This window comes from Crinia signifera, chromosome 12 (genome assembly GCF_055691185.1).
Source record: "Crinia signifera chromosome 12, ASM5569118v1, whole genome shotgun sequence".
Classification (NCBI taxonomy): Eukaryota; Metazoa; Chordata; class Amphibia; order Anura; family Myobatrachidae; genus Crinia; species Crinia signifera.
The window spans coordinates 13,110,926-13,133,749 of NC_139228.1; the positions used below are offsets into that span (position 1 = coordinate 13,110,926).

Below are 22,824 nucleotides of genomic sequence, written 5' to 3' on the forward strand. Positions count from 1 at the left end.
GAGGTGAATCCGGGCTTAACCCTTTCGCTGCCTCTTCTGCATTTGTCCTATCATTCGGGGTCATTTTCAGGAGTAGTATTCAAGCTACAAAGACTGTAGAACCCATTGCATTTTTTATGTGCACAATGGGATTCATGCGTCATAGAATGGTGCTACCTCTTTATAACCACCGTTATCTAGAACCGTGGTTACTTATTCTATCTCCCCTTTTCTAGTGGTGTGCTTCTTACTATCTCTGGGCCAGATTCAGAGGTGGAACTACTATTGCAGGTGCAGATTATTGGCATACACATGGGGTGATTTTCACCCCATTTCTAAGTGATCTGACTAGATCTTTTATTATCTAGAACTGTGCACGCTCACTCTCTTACCTAATCTAGAACTGTGCATGCTCACTCTCTTACCTCATCTAGAACTGTGTACGCTCACTCTCTAACCTTATCTATAACTGTGCACGCTCACTCTCTTACCTAATCTAGAACTGTGTACGCTCACTCTCTTACCTAATCTAGAACTGTGCATGCTCACTCTCTTACCTAATCTAGAACTGTGCACGCTCACTCTCTTACCTAATCTAGAACTGTGCACGCTCACTCTTACCTCATCTAGAACTGTGTACGCTCACTCTCTTACCTCATCTAGAACTGTGCACGCTCATTCTCTTACCCAATCTAGAACTGTGCACGCTCACTCTCTTACCTAATCTAGAACTGTGCACGCTCACTCTCTTACCTAATCTAGAACTGTGCACGCTCACTCTCTTACCTAATCTAGAACTGTGCACGCTCACTCTTACCTCATCTAGAACTGTGTACGCTCACTCTCTTACCTCATCTAGAACTGTGCACGCTCACTCTCTTACCCAATCTAGAACTGTGCACGCTCACTCTCTTACCTAATCTAGAACTGTGCATGCTCACTCTCTTACCCAATCTAGAACTGTGCACGCTCACTCTCTTACCTAATCTAGAACTGTGTACGCTCACTCTCTAACCTTATCTATAACTGTGCACACTCACTCTTACCTCATCTAGAACTGTGTACGCTCACTCTCTTACCTCATCTAGAACTGTGCACGCTCATTCTCTTACCCAATCTAGAACTGTGCACGCTCACTCTCTTACCTAATCTAGAACTGTGCACGCTCACTCTCTTACCTAATCTAGAACTGTGCATGCTCACGCTCTTACCTAATCTAGAACTGTGCACGCTCACTCTCTTACCTAATCTAGAACTGTGCACGCTCACTCTTACCTCATCTAGAACTGTGTACGCTCACTCTCTTACCTCATCTAGAACTGTGCACGCTCATTCTCTTACCCAATCTAGAACTGTGCACGCTCATTCTCTTACCCAATCTAGAACTGTGCATGCTCACTCTCTTACCTAATCTAGAACTGTGCACGCTCACTCTCTTACCCAATCTAGAACTGTGTACGCTCACTCTCTTACCTAATCTAGAACTGTGCACGCTCACTCTCTTACCTAATCTAGAACTGTGCACGCTCACTCTCTTACCTAATCTAGAACTGTGCACGCTCACTCTTACCTCATCTAGAACTGTGTACGCTCACTCTCTTACCTCATCTAGAACTGTGCACGCTCATTCTCTTACCCAATCTAGAACTGTGCACGCTCACTCTCTTACCTAATCTAGAACTGTGCACGCTCACTCTCTTACCTAATCTAGAACTGTGCACGCTCACTCTCTTACCTAATCTAGAACTGTGCACGCTCACTCTTACCTCATCTAGAACTGTGCACGCTCACTCTCTTACCTAATCTAGAACTGTGCACGCTCACTCTCTTACCTCATCTAGAACTGTGCACGCTCACTCTTACCTCATCTAGAACTGTGTACGCTCACTCTTACCTCATCTAGAACTGTGCACGCTCACTCTTACGTCGTCTAGAACTGTGCACGCTCACTCTCTTACCTCGTCTAGAACTGTGCACGCTCACTCTCTTACCTCATCTAGAACTGTGCACGCTCACTCTTACCTCATCTAGAACTGTGCACGCTCACTCTCTTACCTAATCTAGAACTGTGCACGCTCACTCTCTTACCTCATCTAGAACTGTCAACGCTCACTCTTACCTCATCTAGAACTGTGCACGCTCACTCTTACCACATCTAGAACTGTGCATGCTCACTCTTACCTCATCTAGAACTGTGCACGCTCACTCTTACCTCATCTAGAACTGTGCACGCTCACTCTCTTATCTCATCTAGAACTGTGCGCGCTCACTCTTACCTCATCTAGAACTGTGCACGCTCACTCTTACCTCATCTAGAACTGTGCACGCTCACTCTTACCTCATCTAGAACTGTGCACGCTCACTCTCTTACCTAATCTAGAACTGTCAACGCTCACTCTTACCTCATCTAGAACTGTGCACGCTCACTCTCTTACCTCACCTAGAACTGTGCACGCTCACTCTTACCTCATCTAGAACTATGCACGCTCACTCTCTTACCTCATCTAGAACTGTGCATGCTCACTCTCTTACCTCATCTAGGACTGTGCACGCTCACTCTCTTACCTCATCTAGGACTGTGCACGCTCACTCTCTCTAGAACCCTCGCTTACCTTATCTGGGACTGTTCAGTGTACTCTTTATGCTCCTATCTAGAAGTAAGCTTGCACTCTATCTGGCGTTCTCTAGAACCCTCGCTCACTTACTCAGGGGCGTAGGGAGGGTGAAGCCGGCGGAGCACGAGCTCCAAGCGCCAAGACATCAAAGGGCGCCGGAGCCGTGCAGCCCGATCCCCCGTTTCCTCCCCCGCCCGCTCCCTGCTCTGCCTGGTTGAGCTCATCTGTCCACCACTATTAAGTCTCCCACTGGACCGCTAGCAGTCCGGCAGCCAATCAGAAGGAGCATTGATGGCTGTTGGACTGCAAGCGCCTATTGGCTAGCGGTCCAGCGGGAGACTTAATTGAAAATAGCTGCGGACAGGGGCAGCTCAGCCGGGTAGAGCAGGAAGTGGGCGGGCAGTGGGAGGGGTCCCCCTTGGCAACGAGCAAATTTAGTCCCCCTTGGCAATGAGCAATTTTAGTCCCCCTTGGCAATGAGCTATTTCAGTCCCCCCTGGCAACGAGCATGAAAACATGCCCTTTCTCCGGGCACCGTGGCACCTAGCTACACCACTGCACTTACTATATCTGCCTTCATCTAGAACTGTACACACTCCCTCTCTATTAGAGATACATCAGTTAGAACTTATTCAAGCCACTGTGAAATGCACCCAAAAATATTGACGATACCAAAATAGTTCTTCGTCCGCCATCTTGGTGCCTGTTTAGTAACTAAGCTGGAACCTGCCTTTGATGGACCTTTGCTGGGAGTACAGTAACTCCACCCCCCCTGTATCTCTCCCTCACTGGCCCCGTCCCTCACCATTACCCACTCGCTGACCATGGGACAAGTTCCCTCCCCAGTTCTAGAACTCCTTCTCCTCTCTCTTTCTCTGTCCTTGAAACTATTTTCTCACCAGCTCTCCCTCAATAGTCGCTTTCTCATCCCCATTCCGTGCTGTCACCCTTTCACGCTTCTCCCCCAACGCCAGCTTTGGTACTTGTTTCCTATCTGGGCGCCCAGGTTTTCTACGTACGGCACCGTACTGAAATCGGATCGCATCGCATCGTACACATACACGATATTGAACGATGCGATGCGATGCGATGCGATGCGATCCGATTTCCCATAGGAAACAATGTTAAATGGCTCAATTTAGCCAAATTATCATAGGAACAATAGTAAATGGGCCAAAAACACCCCTGAACATTGAAATGTCCCCCCAAAAGTAGTTGACGCCACCCCGCCATCAACGTGAATCCGAAGCGTGGCGAGCGCAGCGGTACGCGTCCTCCGAACTTTTCATGCCCTACTATCCACTAGGGCGTGGAGTGAGAATAGAATAGTGTGGCGAGCGCAGCGAGCCACCGAGCCCGAAGCGTGGCGAGCGCAGCGAGCCCCGCGAGGGGACGCGGATACCTTCACAGTTATACGCGTCCCCTCGCGGGCTTCCCAGGGTCCATGGCGACGCGGACACCTGGGAAGCCCGCAAAGGGACGCGTTTACCTGTGAAGGTATCCGCGTCCCCTCGCGGGGCTCGCTGCGCTCGCCACGCTTCGGGCTCGGTGGCTCGCTGCGCTCGCCACACTATTCTATTCTCACTCCACGCCCTAGTGGATAGTAGGGCATGAAAAGGTCGGAGGACGCGTACCGCCGCCCCTCGCGGGCTCGCTGCGCTCGCCACGCTTCGGGTTCACGTTGATGGTGGGGTGGCGTCAACTACTTTTGGGGGGACATTTCAATGTTCAGGGGTGTTTTTGGCCCATTTACTATTGTTCCTATGATAATTTGGCTAAATTGAGCCATTTAACATTGTTTCCTATGGGAAATCGAATCGGATCGCATCGCATCGCATCGCATCGTTCAATATCGTGTATGTGTACGATGCGATGCGATCAGATTTCACTACGGAGAATAGCATGGTGCTCAATTTACTTAGTGGGCGCCCAGATAGGAAACAAGTACCCCAGCTTTTATTCTATTCATCTTTCAGTACTGCTGTATATCACCCTCCCCTCCCTCGTCCTCGCTGACACTCTATTCTGTCTTTTTCCAAGTGACAATTGTCCCCATGGCAGCACCTCTCATCCGTCCTCCCACTGCTCGGACTGCAGCCAGCGGAGATTCATCCTCCTGTGCCAACATCAGCTACTGAGCCCTATGTCTAGCACGGAACTCACCCTGGTGACATGTTCCCCCGAGCCCATGGTGGGACACCTGTGTTATTCCAGAAACAGTACAGAGCACTTACAGTACAGTATATACAGTATCTAGAAAAGGGATTACGTTTGTATCGGTGTCTAAAAATGTTGCAGGGAAAATTGTAGGGTAATCTAGATTTTACTTAAACAATTGTAGCATGTAGTCCATTACATGTATATGTTTAATATTATATATATATATAAGTCGGCAATGTCAGTAGGAGGCTGAGACCATGGCGTATCCTCTGCTTACCTGTATGGCCATTGTTGGTGAGGGTGAACGCAGAGGGTCCTGGCGAGCTGTATCCTTTTGGCTCTATGGTGGGTAACGATTCATCGTAGGTGATGCTAGAGGTGTTAATGTTGATAGGAGACTGCGCGGATCCACCACAGTCCGGGTACGACGCCTCCCAGTGTTCCTGCCCGTGGTCACCTGTCACATGATGTCATCACATGAGAACACAGGCCAATAACTTGTCATTTTTAAAGATGCGTTCCTGTATATTATTTGGTGTCCAGATAATAGATAACACGGGGGCAGATGTATGAAGCCTGGTGAAGGGATAAAGTGGAAGGTGATAATGCACCAGCCAATCATCTCCTACCTATCATTTGTAAAACACAGCTGATTGGCTGGTGCATGATCACCTTGCACATTGGGGGAAATTTACTAAAGGAAATTTGTAAAAAGTAGGTGTATTTGTATTTAGAAATATACTTATTTTTGACATTTACAATCCCAAAAATACGGCAATTCGTATTCGTATTGATAGCACATCAATACGAATACGAATTGCCGTATTTTGGGAATAGTAAATGTCAAAAATAAGTGTATTTCTAAATACAAATACACCTATTTTTTTACAAATTTCCTTTAGTAAATTTCCCCCATTATCTCTTCAGCAGGCTTAGTACATCTGCCCTGCAGTATCTAAGTTTATTTACTGAGATGGGAGTTCTGTTGCCCATAGCAACCAATCAGATTCTACCTATTAGCTTCTAGAAGGTTCTAAATAAATAAGAAGTAGAATCTGATTGGTTGCTATGGGAAACATCCCAACTTCAATAGAACTAACATATTAGTAAATAAACCCATTAGTCAACACCATGTGGTCCACAGTGCTTTAGGTCGACATGACAATGATTCGACAAATGGACTATAAGTTTTCCCAACATCCGCTTAATTTACTAAGGGTGTAAAAGCGGGTGTAGATTATTAGATAGACAGTTAAAAATTGTCGACATGCAATATGCCAACATGGGAAAGGTCGACAGGACGAAAATGTCGACATGAAAGGTAGACGCCAAAAAGAAAGTAGACGTAATTTTTTCAATTTGTTTTGGGGTGTCAATGTCGACAACTGTAACGTGTGCGCTGGCCATGCTTCGGGCACGGGGACTCGCTGCGCCCGGCACTCTGTTATACTCTCCCTCTATGCCGACATGGATGGTAAAGTAAACAACAAGTCATGTGTCTACCTATTTTGAACCCTGTCGACCTATTGTGTGTCAACATTTTTGGGGTAGACTACTGACTGTCTATCTAGACACTGTAAATCTATCAACCGGAACCAGTACAAGCGGTGCTGTCCCGCAGGGCCCTGGGGTTGGCGCTATCTCTGCTCCACAGCACCCCCATGTGGCTGCCATAGTGCAGGGAACAGGAGTTATTAGTCAGTGATGTAATGAGCGCTCCTGGCCCCCTGTACTGGTCTTGCTGAGCGGGGTCGGCGGCACCCAGAAACTACAGCAGTCTATGGATGACCATCGTTGCCATTGCCATCGATGCCAAAAGTGCAACTTGCTGTCGATGGTGGCATACTATGCAATGGATGGCCATCAATGGTTTTACCTATCGATGGTCATCCATTTTTTTTTTTTTACTGATTGGCCAGTGGGCAATCAGAACCTGAGGGCGGGGCTTTATGGCAGTCAGGGGAGGAGCTATAGTCCATGTCCCGGCCTCTTGGGGAGAAAAACAATGTACAGTATAATCTATTCAGTTATGTTTGCAATCTATGGAGGGGAACCATCTGGTTCTCGCCCATCAATGGCAAAACTATTCTACATCGGCCATTAACCATCGATGAATAGGTATCAGTGCTCGATGGCCATCCCTACAGCAGTCTCTGAAGTCTACTACTGCTGCCATGCTAGTGGCATCAGGGTGCCATACCATGCAGAACTGCGGGCACTGGGGTGAGCGATGGTGCGCCCAGAGAGCCTCTGCGTTGACTCACCCATACATCGTTATGGCCCTGGTATTAGTACCATCACTTCCAATAACGAGCCTGGTTAATGGGATATTTGACCTTTTTCCGTATGTTCTGTGATAGTGCCGTGAACCCCGGTCACCCTGGGGCAGCTCATGCTGAGACGTCAGTACTGTAAGTCATATGCCACTGATGGGATAACGCACACACATACGTGTCCTGCCATGTATGCCTCTATTTTTATCTCCATACTAAAAGAAGCACCACAACTGCTCGCACACCGCTGAGCCAGTGACACCGTCATAGAGAGGGCACAGGTGCAATCAGCAGAGTACATGGAGGGGAATAGGGATATGATAATACAGGTGCAATCAGCAGAGTACATGGAGGGGAATAGGGATATGATAATACAGGTGTCTATCAGCTGATTCGCATTGTGACGTCCCATTTATTTTCAAAATGTTCCTTAATTAGCCCTTGTGAATTCCAGATTCATTTATTTGTCTAAGAATGCACCTGGGACAGCTCTCTGCAGCGGTCTACAACGTCCAGGTCGACAGTGACACTCAAAAGGTCGACACACAGTTTTTCATGTATTTTTGTGTAGACTGACTTGGTTCGTACTTTAGTATACAGGTGGGCATAGAGTGGGAGTGTAATGTGAGTGCTGATTACAGCATGGCACCGCGCCTGAAGCATGGCGAGCGCAGCAAGCAGGGCACCTGGTACACTTAGACGCTGTGCATGCTGACATTTGTTGACATAGACACAAAAAAACATGAAAAAACTAGTGTCAGCCCATGGTCATATTGACATTATCCTTGTGTCGACCTGGCAATGTCGACCTATGGTATGGCGACCATTTTCAGGTGTCAACCTAGTCACTGTCGACAATTAGTGGTCGACCTAGACATTGTCTATTTACTATACCGCCCCCCCCAGCGCTGTGAAATGCCCCCTCCTGCGCTGTGAAACACCCCCTCCTGCGCTGTGAAATGCCCCCCCCCTGCGCTGTGAAATGCCCCCTCCTGCGCTGTGAAACACCCCCTCCTGCGCTGTGAAATGTCCCCTCCTGCGCTGTGAAACACCCCCTCCTGCACTGTGAAATGCCCCCTCCTGCGCTGTGAAATGCCCCCTCCTGCGCTGTGAAATTCCCCCTCCTGCGCTGTGAAATGCCCCCTCCTGCGCTGTGAAATGCCCCCTCCTGCGCTGTGAAACACCCCCTCCTGCGCTGTGAAATGCCCCCCCCCCCTGCGCTGTGAAATGCCCCCTCCTACGCTGCGAAACGCCCCCTCCTGCGCTGTGAAATACCCCCTCCTGCGCTGTGAAATGCCCCCTCCTACGCTGTGAAATGCCCCCTCCTACGCTGCGAAACGCCCCCTCCTGCGCTACAAAATGCCCCCTCCTGCGCTGCGAAATGCCCCCTCCTGCGCTGTGAAATGCCCCCTCCTGCGCTACAAAATGCCCCCTCCTGCGCTGCGAAATGCCCCCTCCTGCGCTGTGAAATGCCCCCTCCTGCGCTGTGAAATGCCTCCTCCTACGCTGTGAAATGCCCCCTCTTACGCTGTGAAATGCCCCCTCTTGCGCTACAAAATGCCCCCTCCTGCGCTGCAAAATGCCCCCTCCTGCGCTGTGAAACGCCCCCTCCTGCGCTGTGAAATGCCCCCTCCTGCGCTGTGAAATGCCCCCTCCTGCGCTGTGAAATGCCCCCTCCTGCGCTGTGAAATGCCCCCTCCTGCGCTGTGAAACGCCCCCTCCTACACTGCGAAACGCCCCCTCCTGCGCTGCGAAACGCCCCCTCCTGCGCTGTGAAACGCCCCCTCCTGCGCTGTGAAACGCCCCCTCCTGCGCTGTGAAACGCCCCCCTCCTGCGCTGTGAAACGCCCCCTCCTGCGCTGTGAAACGCCCCCCTCCTGCGCTTTGAAACGCCCCCTCCTGCGCTGTGAAACGCCCCCTCCTGCGCTGTGAAACGCCCCCTCCTGCGCTGTGAAACGTCCCCTCCTGCGCTGTGAAATGCCCCCTCCTGCGCTGTGAAATGCCCCCTCCTGCGCTGTGAAACGCCCCCTCCTGCGCTGTGAAACGCCCCCTCCTGCGCTGTGAAACGCCCCCTCCTGCGCTGTGAAACGCCCCCTCCTGCGCTGTGAAACGCCCCCTCCTGCGCTGTGAAATGCCCCCTCCTGCGCTGTGAAATGCCTTCTCCTACGCTGTGAAATGCCCCCTCCTGCGCTGTGAAACACCCCCTCCTGCGCTGTAAAACACCCCCTACTGCGCTGTAAAACACCCCCTCCTGTGCTGTGAAATGCCCCCTCCTGCGCTGTGTGTCAGGTGACACATGAGAACTTTCTTACAGCAAGTGATACTTATTTGCAAACTATTATTGTGGATTTAAATGCAAAACAAGTCTACATCGTTACACTGTCCCGGGACTAAACGGTGGTGATGTGATAGGGACCGCTAATCCCTATGCTGCACAGCAATACTATATCAAACCTTCAGTGTGCCCAAAAAAACGCACAACCAGACCAAACCATAATGCACGGCATACCTTGTGCAGGGAGAGTTATATTCCAGCGGGTTATATTATTTCTGTGCAGGGTAAATACTGGCTGCTTCTGAATGCAGCCCACAGATGTATTTTAACACTGCAATCTAGATTTCAGTTTGAACGCACCCCACCCACATCTCTGCATAGGATACATCTGCCCCCACCTGCAGTGCAGCTTGATTGTGCCCAGGTGTCCATTGTAATGTATCACTACGCTATTCAGCACCACAGCACTGGAAAGTAAAGCAAACTAGCAATGATAGTAACTTTTATAAGGCGTCCATAGACACAGGAACCTGTGACTATCCACATGGAAATTCTGTATATAGAAGTGGTAATTACACTGGAAGATGCTCAGCCATGCAGCACTTTCTCTGCCGGATATCATTACAGATTCCTGCTTGCGCCTGTTTTCTTCCTAATATCATTGTCTGGCTTTATTCTGCTTGGACAATCTGTGCTCTTGGCATTGCTAATTTGTAACCTGCATCACTATAGCCCTGATTTAGGTAAATATAAATGCAGCGGTGATCTTATATGCAGCGTCTGTGCGAAAACATGGAAATGCCGCAGACGCCTGGATTTGTATTGCGGCGACCAACGGAAGGTTTAAGGGTTCCAGCGTCTGAATACAAAGATTCAGCATTCTTCTCAGATCAGTCCGTTATCAAAGTCCTGAGAAGTTGCGTTGGTTGGGCAGTACGGATGGTGTAATGGTTAGCATTACTGCCTCACAGCACTGAGGTCATGGGTTTGATTCCCACCATGGCCCTAACTGTGCGGAGTTTGTATATTCTCCCTGTGCTTGCGTGGGTTTCCTCCGGGTGCTCCGGTTTCCTCCCACAATCCAAAAATATACTGGTTAATTGGCTCCCAACAAATTAACCCTAGAATGTCTGTGTGTGCATGTACATGTGGTAAGGAATGTGGAGTGTAAGCTCCACTGGGAGCTGACTGATGTGAATGTCAAAATATTCTCTGTACAGCGATGCGGAATGTGTGTGCGCTATAAATAACTGGTAATATTCTCTGTACAGCGCTGCGGTATATGTATGCACTATATAAATAACTGGTAATATTCTCTGTACAGCGCTGTGGAATATGTGTGCGCTGTATAAATAACTGGTAATATTCTCTGTACAGCGCTGTGGAATATGTGTGTGCTATATAAATAACTGGTAATATTCTCTGTACAGCGCTGCGGAATATGTGTGTGCGCTATAAATAACTGGTAATATTCTCTGTACAGCGCTGCGGTATATGTATGCACTATATAAATAACTGGTAATATTCTCTGTACAGCGCTGCGGAATATGTGTGTGCGCTATAAATAACTGGTAATATTCTCTGTACAGCGCTGCGGTATATGTATGCACTATATAAATAACTGGTAATATTCTCTGTACAGCGCTGCGGTATATGTATGCACTATATAAATAACTGGTAATATTCTCTGTACAGCGCTGTGGAATATGTGTGTGCTATATAAATAACTGGTAATATTCTCTGTACAGCGCTGCGGAATATGTGTGTGCTATATAAATAACTGGTAATATTCTCTGTACAGCGCTGCGGTATATGTATGCACTATATAAATAACTGGTAATAGTCTCTGTACAGCGCTGCGGAATATGTATGCACTATATAAATAACTGGTAATATTCTCTGTACAGCGCTGTGGAATATGTGTGTGCTATATAAATAACTGGTAATATTCTCTGTACAGCGCTGCGGAATATGTGTGCGCTGTATAAATAACTGGTAATATCTGTACAGCGCTGTGGAATATGTGTGCACTATATAAATAACTGGTAATAATATTCTCTGTACAGGGCTGCGGAATATGTGTGCGCTGTATAAATAACTGGTAATATTCTCTGTACAGCGCTGCGGAATATGTGTGCGCTATATAAATAACTGGTAATAATATTCTCTGTACAGCGCTGCGGAATATGTGTGCACTATATAAATAACTGGTAATATTCTTTGTACAGCGCTGCGGAATATGTATGCGCTATATAAATAACTGGTAATATTCTTTGTACAGCGCTGCGGAATATGTATGCACTATATAAATAACTGGTAATATTCTCTGTACAGCGCTGCGGAATGGGATGCAGTTAAGATCCCGGCGGTCGGGATCCCGGCGTTCAGAATCCCGACGCCGGAATCCCGACCGCCGAAATGCTGACACTTTCTCCCTCCTGGGGTGTCCACGACACCCCTGGAGGGAGAATAAAATAGCGTGGCGAGCGTAGCGAGGCACCGGGCCCGCTGCGTGGCGAGCGCAGCAAGCCCGCAAGGGGGGGCGATCCACGTCCCCCCCTTGTCGGCATTTCGGCTGTCGGGATTCCGGCGTCGGGATTCTGAACGCCGGGATCCCGACCGCCGGGATTCAATACTGAATCCCTGCGGAATATGTGTGCGCGCTATATAAATAACTGGTAATATTCTCTGTACAGCGCTGCGGAATATGTATGCACTATATAAATAACTGGTGATAATAGTCTCTGTACAGCGCTGCGGAATATGTGTGCGCTATATAAATAACTGGTAATATACTCTGTACAGCGCTGTGGAATATGTGTGCGCTATATAAATAACTGGTAATATTCTCTGTACAGCGCTGTGGAATATGTGTGCGCTATATAAATAACTGGTAATATTCTCTGTACAGCGCTGGGGAATATGTGTGCGCTGTATAAATAACTGGTAATATACTCTGTACAGCACTGTGGAATATGTGTGCGCTGTATAAATAACTGGTAATAATAGTCTCTGTACAGCGCTGCGGAATATGTGTGCGCTATATAAATAACTGGTAATATACTCTGTACAGCACTGCGGAATATGTGTGCGCTATATAAATAACTGGTAATATACTCTGTACAGCACTGTGGAATATGTGTGCGCTATATAAAAACTGGTAATAATATTCTCTGTACAGCGCTGCGGAATATGTGTGCACTATATAAATAACTGGTAATATTCTCTGTACAGCGCTGCGGAATATGTGTGCGCTATATAAATAACTGGTAATATTCTCTGTACAGCGCTGCGGAATATGTGTGCACTATATAAATAACTGGTCATATTCTCTGTACAGCGCTGCGGAATATGTGTGCGCTATATAATAACTGGTAATAATATTCTCTGTACAGCGCTGCGGAATATGTGTGCACTATATAAATAACTGGTAATATTCTCTGTACAGCGCTGCGGAATATGTGTGCGCTATATAATAACTGGTAATAATAGTCTCTGTACAGCGCTGTGGACTATGTGTGCGCTATATAATAACTGGTAATAATAGTCTCTGTACAGCGCTGCGGAATATGTGTGCACTATATAAATAACTGGTAATATTCTCTGTACAGCGCTGCGGAATATGTGTGCGCTATATAAATAACTGGTAATATACTCTGTACAGCGCTGTGGAATATGTGTGCGCTGTATGAATAACTGGTAATATTCTCTGTACAGCGCTGTGGAATATGTGTGCGCTATATAAATAACTGGTAATATCTGTACAGCGCTGTGGAATATGTGTGCGCTGTGTAAATAACTGGTAATATTCTTTGTACAGCGCTGCGGAATATGTGTGCGCTGTATAAATAATTGTTAATAAATGAATAAATAACGGTTGGCCACAGGAAGTAATGGCGCACACACACACGGTGCAATTTGGACTAGAGCGCATACGTTTTGCAATGCAATGTGATGCAATTTAGTACAAAAAGTATGAGCACGCATCGCACCCGGCAATTGTACCGTGTATGGGCAATTTAAGAGACATTGCCACCAAGTACGGGGTCATTGGGTTCACCAATATTAGGTCGACTGCTGAAGGTTAACATCGATGGAAGGTCGGCAATAAGCAGTAGGTCGACAGTCACATGGTCAACATGTGTTTTTACTTTTTTTTTTTTTCTGAATGTCGACATGGTCGTCATGGACACTGTATCGGTGCACCGCGTCCCCTCGTATGGCTCACTGCACTGGCTATGCTTTTCTCCCTTCACATCCTAGTGGACGGTAGGGCATGAAATACTGCCTGTCGGCACATGTCGGCTCAAACAAAAAGTGGGGGGAAAAAAGATGTTGACCTTTTGACTGTTGACCTAGCCATTGTCGACCCAACCATGTTGACCTTTCATTTGATCTAGGAAGAAGTTAGAAGTATCCACCCATTTCCACATGAAAACTGGTGCACAGCCAAATGACCAATCAGGGGCTTGCTTTTGTTTACTAAACTACACTGGAAACGTTAGCTAGCACCTGACTGGATGTTGATAACTACAGCACTTTATGTGCCACAGTTACATGTACTGTACATTGGTTTTCTCTCAATGCCTCCTATTACCAGACTAATGAATAAGTACAGTATATAACTGACATGTATGGGACAAGAGTAACATTTAGGTGGATTTTGCTTTTTATAACTTATATAAAACAGAACAACATGGAATGGAAGGAAGACTAACAGTTTATCTAAGGTGCACTATTACTTCTTTCCCATAGCAACCAATCAGATTCTGTCTGTTATTAGCATCCTACAAAATGATAGACAATCTTATTTGTTGCTATGGGCAACATCCTCTCTTTTCATTTGTAGAGGCTTTAGTAACCCCCCCCCCCCCCCTGTGTCTATGGCATGGATAATCCATGAGAATAAGTGCCACTAAAAGGCACCACTACAATACTCCCATTTCCTCCCCCTGCATGGTTCCCAATCACTGCATTGTGTAAATGACATTACGTAAGAGACAAAGGGGAAGGAGATTTACCATTTAACGACAGAGGCCTATTTACATATCAATGAAATTCCTTCTTCTTATGCTAAATTGGTTCGAGAAAATAATCCCAGTGTTACAAAGAGTCTGACACCGGCCCCTTTCCCGTGTACGGCGCTCTTACCCCGATCCTGACCCCGGGAGACGCAGAACTCTCAACAATGATATCATTGGCCCAGGAATGCAGCACCTCTATGCCTCATTCCGGGAGCCGTTCACCTTCACAAGGGTGTCCTAAATATAGCTCCAAAGTAGTGCAGGGAATTGTCTTATATTAGGCCAGATAGTGAGACGCATCCTCCGCCTGTGCTGGGTGAGGGGACATCTGCAGCTGCTGCAGAACCTCTTAGGCAGCAGTCTATCTATTCCTTGGAGAGAGCATGCCACTGAAGTGGTAAATTAGCTCTTCTTCCAGGTATCCGGATGGCTCCCAGACAATGAGCCTAATTCTTACCTGATTACAGGGCACATTTTGTTTGCAAATGGACAAAACCATGTGCACTGCAGGTGGGGCAGATGTAACAGGTGCAGAGAGAGTTAGATTTACGTGAACGACGCCTTTTAGATACATCTTGGTGATTGCAGGGATATTCCCTGTAGGGGGGACACCACAGAGGCTAAATAAAAGTGTGCATATATATATTGCTGGACATTCAGCAGCTAAACAATTGGCACTATTACACTTCCGGCGGAAGGGAGGCACCGCTAATTATGGCAATCACACAATCAATTAGGCCGTTACAGAGGGGTATAATGGCCAATATAAGGGGCAAATATGCGCATGCGAATATCCCCCACCGGTGAAAACAGGGCCTGATTCCGGTGCAAATTATAATTGCCCCTCACAGCGTTCCTGTCCACTGCACAGAGCTGGGCCTCCTTTTGGTGAGCTGGGCATGACGTGATGATGTCACTGCCTATGATGACATTTCATCACGTCGAGGCCCACTCGGGTGCACACAGCCACCAGTGAGCCTGAGTATGTCAATGAGTCCTGCTCCATCTTCCCGATATGTACTGTGAAAGTCCAGCCAGTCTTCCAGTGACATCTGCGTACAGCTTACTGATCTCTATACGTCTGGAATAGGATATATATGAAATGACAGAATCTCTTACCTGTGTAGGCCCAGGAGGCACCTGGAACAGGAAACAAGATAAGAAAGTTACCATGAGATAATAAGTGCAAATTCCTGTACATACCAATCAGCCTGCAGAGCCGCCATAATAATGTCTGTACCCCTTCCACCGCCTAGGCGTCACACGTTCCCACATGCCCCGCCCCAAACCCAGTCTTGCCCCAGTACGCAGCCGCCATTATGCTTTTTTTTTTTGTTGAAAAGACAGTAAACAGGTGCACATAATAACCAAGGGCCTGGTTCTGTGGGACGCAGCGGCGTCCATCTTTTACATCCTTTGGAGCAGTCCTGTCTGCTACGCTTGTGTCAGGGGCGCCACAAAGTTTTTTAGGTTGGGGGAGCCCACACAGGAACTTCATTTTGGAGCCCGTAAATTGCTGAATGTCACCCTCTCAGGGGCAGCTGAAATGGTTACAGTATGGTGGATTGACAATGTCCAGTCCGTAGTAACTAGCCGCACAATGGGCCTTATTCTGATTGAGTCGGACAGTTGCGTATTTGGAAATGGCACGAGTGTTCGTAACCCCGACTATCGTACGGATTGCTCACAGCGTCCGAATGCGGTAGGATGCCAGGCAAAGGGGCCACGAGTGGATGTTTCATCTGTAGTAACCTCCCCCATTCTCCGATGGTCGCCGACCATCGAATGATGGACCGAGCGGTCAGGCAGCACCGAGTGCTCAGACCACTCGGACAGTTATCCGTGTGAAAGCCGGGATATGAGCAGGCAGCTGGCATCCGGCTATGTCAGCCGTCCGACTCAATCAGAATAAGGGCCAATGTAAGGACTATATCTGGGTGCAAGAGGGCATTGTGTGCGTCTTTTTTAATTTATTATAATTGCACTGTATATAGGGCCTGATTAATTTGAAGTCGCAATGTTTGGCCGCGGTCCGATGTTTTGGGGACTGCGCATGCATTGTTATTCACATGTGCAGCCCCCCCGGCTTGCATAGTCGCCAAGCTGTTCACAATGATCTGGGCAGGCAGGGGGCATACAGAGGGCAGGCGCATGGGGACACCCTGCATTTCCTGGGCATTCCCAATCAACGGTGGGTGCACCCAGGAAAATACTGGGAGTCCTCATGTGATCCCAGACAGGCCAATGCCTGCCGGGGGGGGCGCTGCTGATGTCACACGCCCACCCAGTCTTCATCCTAGCTGCTCCCAAATATAAATGTACGGGGAAGGGGGCCGTACATCTGTACAGCCGGCGGGCGGCGTCTGATGGCTTGGTGAGCTGTACGCAGCTCACGGAGCCTTCTTGAAGGTACTTGTGTAGTTTCACGGCACCAGCATGGCTACTACCGGGTTCTACGCTCGGCAAACTATCTAAAATAAAGTAACTTAACTCCATGCCAACGCGGATAGTTCATACCCCCACTATCCACGTTGGCATGGAGTTGATTTTAGATAGCGTGGCGAGCGTAGCTAGCATAGCGAGCCACGAGCCCCGCAAAGGGGACTCAGAAGCACGGCGCCATGCTGGCACCGTGGAACTACACAAGTACCTTCTTGAATCACCCCCATAATGTACAAGCCGATTCACTGGGTAGCACCAAACCCAATATTCTTCAGCCGTTTTCAAAAATATCTCCCACAAATCTTTAGCATGACTTTCCTGCTCTGTGTTATTGCTTCAATAATCAGCTCTGTAGTGGGGGGACGGGGGGGACATGTTCTCAGGATCTACGTGTGGACTGGAGAGACATTCTGTAGACAAAACAAGAAGTTTCTCTCCGCTGGTCACAGCCGTCCATGCAAATAACCAGCCCAGCAATGTATTAATGGGAGAGAGACAGTCAGCTATTCCCAGCACATTTCTTTTAATCATTATGGAAGAACACTCTTGGGGGGTGATTCAGCTCTGATCGGCCTGAATTAGGCCCAAGTTTCTGATATATGATAATTAGTAACTATGCCCCCTAGAATAAAAAATGTTTCTATAGAGAACACCGGGAGTGTAATACTGCCAAATAACAGAACAGTCACTGCCTCCGCTCCCCCCACCGTCACGTGTGTGTGTGCTCTCCTAACTACTAGTTATAATCACAGTGCAAAGTATAACCAGCGTCTCAGTGTCCAGCCTAATGTGCAGGGACGCGTGTCGCCACAAACACGCACATATACCCTCAGAGGATTTGCACTAGCTGCTCCCTGCTAGTGTCCGTCCAGGTGTGGGATAAGAGCACCGTTCCCACAGCAGGGAGAGATTGGGTATGCTTATCCCCTCTGCTGAGTGCACAGTAAGCTGACGGCTGGGATAGATATTCCTGTGCTACGTGGGATACAGTGAGGACCCAATCTGACAATACTCACCTGCAGCCACAGAGTGACAGACACCCACCGTAAGCCCAGAGTGAGCATCATATAGGGATAGTTGTCTGATAATCGCTCAGTATCACAAATTCGCTAATTAGCGATCCATGCTGAATTAGGCTCATTAACAAGAATAATAAAGTATTTCAGGGGTGTGGATCGTTTTATTGACCATAGTTGGGTTGACAGTCATTAGGTCGACACCGTTGGGTCGACAGGTGGGATCAAGGTCGACAGGTGTATAGGTCGACATGAGACAAGGTCGACATGGGTTTAGGTCGACATATGCATTAGTTCGACAGGTCGTTAGGTCGACATCGGGTTTTTTTCACAGTTTTTTTACCCGAATGTCGACGCAGTCGACATGGACACAGTTGGAAGTTATCCGCAGCCCCTCGCATCGCTCGCGATGCTTCAGGAACTATTTTATTCTCCTACCACGCCCTAGTGGGTGGTGGGGCATGAAATACCGCCTGTTGCCTCATATCGGCTCAAAAAAACTGTGAAATAAACCCATGTTGACCTAATGCATATGTCGACGAAACCCATGTTGACCTTGTCCCATGTCGACCTAGACACCTGTCGACCTTGATCCATGTCAACCTAGAACCCTGTTGACCTTTCCACCTGTCGACCCAACAGTGTCGACCTAACTGTGGTCAATAATACGACCGTATGCCGTATTTCAGGATAATTTCAACTTGGGCTACGGTAGGATTTGGATGATGGCTGTGCAGGAACACAGTGAGGATCGGTAAATACACAGCCACCGAGAGAAGGCGGGACCACACCATGTTTGGGCGTGTCACATGGGCGGGGTGTGTGCCAAGAGCAAACGCTGTCCTCAAGGCACCCCAAACAGCCCAGGTTTTAGGGCTTCCCCTGCCTGTTTACTTATAATCAAACTGATCGCAGTACTAATTAAGTCACCTGTGCCTAAGCATGGATATCCTTAATACCTGGACTGCTGAAGTGCCTTGGGGACAGAGTGTGGGAACCACGGGCCTAGATCTTTGGAAGCATTGGGTTGACTCCAATCTTCCAGCCCCCACTGAATTAACCCGCAGGCAGCCACTGCAAGGTAGTGCGGCAAGGGGTCCATTCATGAATGAGAACTAGCTACTAGCAGTCCCGTGCAGGGGGTGATTCAATGGACCAACTGTAGGGGCAGTCCCTCAGAAGTGGGACATTTGGGTAGTTTGTAAGTAATTTTCTCTCTCTGGAGGGGTCACGTGAGGCCCCCATGAGCGGTTATCCTGCACCTCACCGGCTTATTACACCCCAGAGGCCTGTTACTGACCTTGATTTTGGATTTTATGATTATAAACAGTTCTTGGCCTAAATGAAAGCTTCCCCCGCAGAAAACAAAGCGATAGCGTTACGGTGACTAAACAGGGGCCATTTGGCTCCGCAGCAGCTTCATCCTGTCCACTTAACACACGCTATAAACGACACGGGGATATTTTACTAACGTCATCTATTGACACCATAAACAGCGCATATGACATCATGTCACACTAAGCACCGGTGTCGTGGTCTCGTTCCGCAGGTTGTAACAGGCAGACAATATTCATGCATTTCTTACATTATCATTATTATTGATTATCGATTAGCGTTATAGCACCAGCAGATACTGGCGGGAGACATGGCTCACCATGGAGAAGGGGTAATGCAGCCCTGTCATACAAACTTTCTATTTGTATTTTTGAATTGGAATTGTAACTCTTGAAGAGTCCTCATATTTTTAACCCTTGAATTTTGTGCGTTGCATATAATCTAACCTCACTGACCAGTGAATGGAAAATCCGACATTACTTCCAAAGTGCAAAATCCGGTCCCAAAACAGCTGGGCAATACTAGGCACCATGGGCAAATGTCCCACAGCGACCCTGGTATTGCCCCCTATGGTCATTAGGTCTATAGCAACTAGGTCGACACCACTAGGTAGACAGGCAACAATTTTGACATGGGTCTTGGTCGACATGGGTCTAGGTCAACAGGTCATTAGGTCGACATGGGTAAGGTCGACATGGGGTTTTTCACAGTTCTTTGAGCCGACATGTGCCGACGGCAGTATTTCATGCCCTACCATCCACTAGGTCATGGTGGGAGCAAGCAAGCGATGCAAGGGGATGCAGTGCACTTCAAACTGTGTCTATGTCGACTGTGTTAACATTCGGGTAAAAAAAACAGTGAAAACCCCAATGTTGACCTTTTGACTGTCGACCTAATGCTTGTGTCGACCTAATGTCCTGTCGACCAAGACACATGTCCACCTTGACCCATGTCGACCTATTGGTGTCGCCCCAATGCTTGTCGACCTAGTTGTTGTAGACCTAACAACCCACACCCCATGCAGTATTCCCAATGACAAGCATCACATCTGCACCATGCTGAAGGCAGTGAAGGGGTTACCGGGTGGCACCGATCTCCTTATTGGATCCAAAGGTGACAGAACAATCCTGCAGCCTCAGTGCCAGCGTGAAGCCGATGTGATATAAATGCAGAATCTGTGTACTCACCCGCAGCCGCAGACTGGCAGATGCTCAGGATGAGCATACAGTAATAACCAGGCAGCCAATAGACCCCACAGGTGCTGTGCACAGACATATCCGCTGCTGGGCTGCAAGTGTCCGGAGGATCCCTGTCCTGTGTCTCTGCACTGGCTCTGCTCATACACTGATCATGCACAGGGCTGGGGAGAAGTTTTAGGTCCAGCAGCAGCAGCAGCCCCCACCTCTGAGACTGCACTGAGACTGCAGCAACACTCAGCTGGTTTTAAGGTGGTCCAAGGGAGAGAGAGGGCAGAGTCTGCTAGGGGCCAATCGGGTGTACATGCCCCTATCCCGGCATGGGGTACTCGCTGCTGTCAGATGCTTGTGGCATTGTCTCACACACACACTATGTATACACAAGTTATATACAATCACACATACTCAGGCTACACATAAACTACCTAGACACACATTAACTACACAAACACACACACATACCCACTCTACATAGACAATAGCTCTACACAAACACACATATACACATTACTACACACAGGTCAAGATTAGGGACTGATTCATACCCAGTTGTACTTTTGCCAAATTTAGCAAAAGTACAACTGGCGGTGGTAGTCTGCATCTGTGCAATACATCAAATGTGTCACCTGACGCGATGCGCATCGAATGTCGCATTGATAGATCTTATGTTCTGCACATAATATCTATTGGATCGCATGAGCGATGGCGCGTGGTTTTTAACCACATGTCATCGCTCGCAATGTGATCGGTGGGCGGAGGTGTATCAGAGTGGGCGATGGTGTAGCGGAGCAGGGGAGGAGCCCTGGCAGCGGTCGGTGGTGTAGCGGAGCAGGGGAAGAGCCCTGGCAGCGGTCGGTGGTGTAGCGGAGCAGGGGAAGGAACCCTGGCAGCGGGCGGTGGTGTAGCGGAGCGGGTGACAGGTGCCCTAGCAGCGGGCGGTGGTGTAGCGGAGCAGGGGAAGGAGCCCTGGCAGCGGGCGGTGGTGTAGCGGAACGGGCGACAGGTGCCCTGGCAGTGGGTGGTGATGTAGTGGAGCGGACGACAGGTGCCCTGGCAGCGGGCGGTGGTGTAGCGGAGCAGGGGAAGGAACCCTGGCAGCGGGCGGTGGTGTAGCAGAGCGGGCGACAGGTGCCCTGGCAGCGGGCGGTGGTGTAGCAGAGCAGGGGAAGGAGCCCTGGCAGCGGGCGGTGGTGTAGCGGAACGGGCGACAGGTGCCCTGGCAGTGGGTGGTGATGTAGTGGAGCGGACGACAGGTGCCCTGGCAGCGGGCGGTGGTGTAGCGGAGCAGGGGAAGGAACCCTGGCAGCGGGCGGTGGTGTAGCGGAGCGGGCGACAGGTGCCCTGGCAGTGGGCGGTGATGTAGCGGAGCGGGCGACAGGTGCCCTGGCAGCGGGCGGTGGTGTAGCGGAGCGGGGGAAGGAGCCCTGGCAGCGGGCGGTGGTGTAGCGGAGCAGGGGAAGGAACCCTGGCAGCGGGCGGTGGTGTAGCGGAGCGGGCGACAGGTGCCCTGGCAGTGGGTGGTGATGTAGCGGAGCGGGGGAAGGAGCCCTGGCAGCGGGCGGTGGTGTAGCGGAACGGGCGACAGGTGCCCTGGCAGTGGGCGGTGATGTAGTGGAGCGGACGACAGGTGCCCTGGCAGCGGGCGGTGGTGTAGCAGAGCGGGGGAAGGAGCCCTGGCGTGCGAGGGAGGTGCTGATACTAACCAGAAAAATCACCAGATGCGACTACAAATGTGGTCACACCATCAGTCTCTGTGCGACATAAAGTATGGCCCTTACATATGGGGTAATGTCAGGGCACCCGGTGCACGCACCCAGGACAGCAGGGGGCCGAGAGGGGCGTGGGGGTGGCCCCATTAGCATATGGGAACGCCCAGCGTTTCTCATGCTCATTAGCATGATCATGCTAATGAGGCCATGACGCGTGTTCAGGGGGCGGGCAGCTGACATCACAGGATATTAGCTGCCCGCCCATTTCCTTACCAGCCTGCACCACATGTAAGGTTGCCCCAGAACAACCTCACATATGCGTGCACCTTCCACATCTTTCGCTGGCTGCTTGCGAATCGCGCTTGTGAATGGGTGGCGCCAGCCAACCATTCGCAAGGCGGGGGTTTGGTGGACTCGCAAGGCTGCGAATTCGCAGCCGTACAAATCACCCAGAATAACCCCCAGTGTGTAGCGGCGATAGCATGCTGGATAAATCTAGTAATATCGCCGATTAGGGCCAATGTTCTCACCGGACAGATCGCTCAGAACACTCAGCAAATCTCCCCATGTCACTGTGTAGGCCCATTTAGGCTCATACACTGTACGCATATGCACACATATACACATGCTCTACACACGTGTGCTACACATACACACTCATATAGAGGTGTAAATAGCAGCTATTTGTCCCAGCAACTCCGGAAGATAAACCTCGGGTGTGGGTGATAGGGTGGACACTATGAAGGTGGCGGCAGCCGCAGCTACTCACCTCTCCACCTCCATCGCTCCTGGTGTCCAGC

General features: G+C 49.1%; 1 protein-coding gene across 1 annotated transcript in view; it reads right to left on the reverse strand.

Annotated features, from left to right (window-relative positions):
- CA14 (carbonic anhydrase 14) overlaps positions 1 to 20,546 on the reverse strand; it is a 35,297-nt gene extending 14,751 nt beyond the window's left edge. The window contains exons 1-3 of the mRNA XM_083167156.1: positions 20,307 to 20,546; positions 15,446 to 15,466; positions 5,032 to 5,211 (exon numbers count right to left, since the gene is read on the reverse strand). Of these exons, the coding sequence (XP_083023282.1) occupies positions 5,032 to 5,211; positions 15,446 to 15,466; positions 20,307 to 20,460 (355 nt within the window). The 5' untranslated portion in view covers positions 20,461 to 20,546. The remainder of the gene's footprint in view (positions 1 to 5,031; positions 5,212 to 15,445; positions 15,467 to 20,306) is intronic.
- Between the last annotated feature and the right edge of the window lie 2,278 nt (positions 20,547 to 22,824).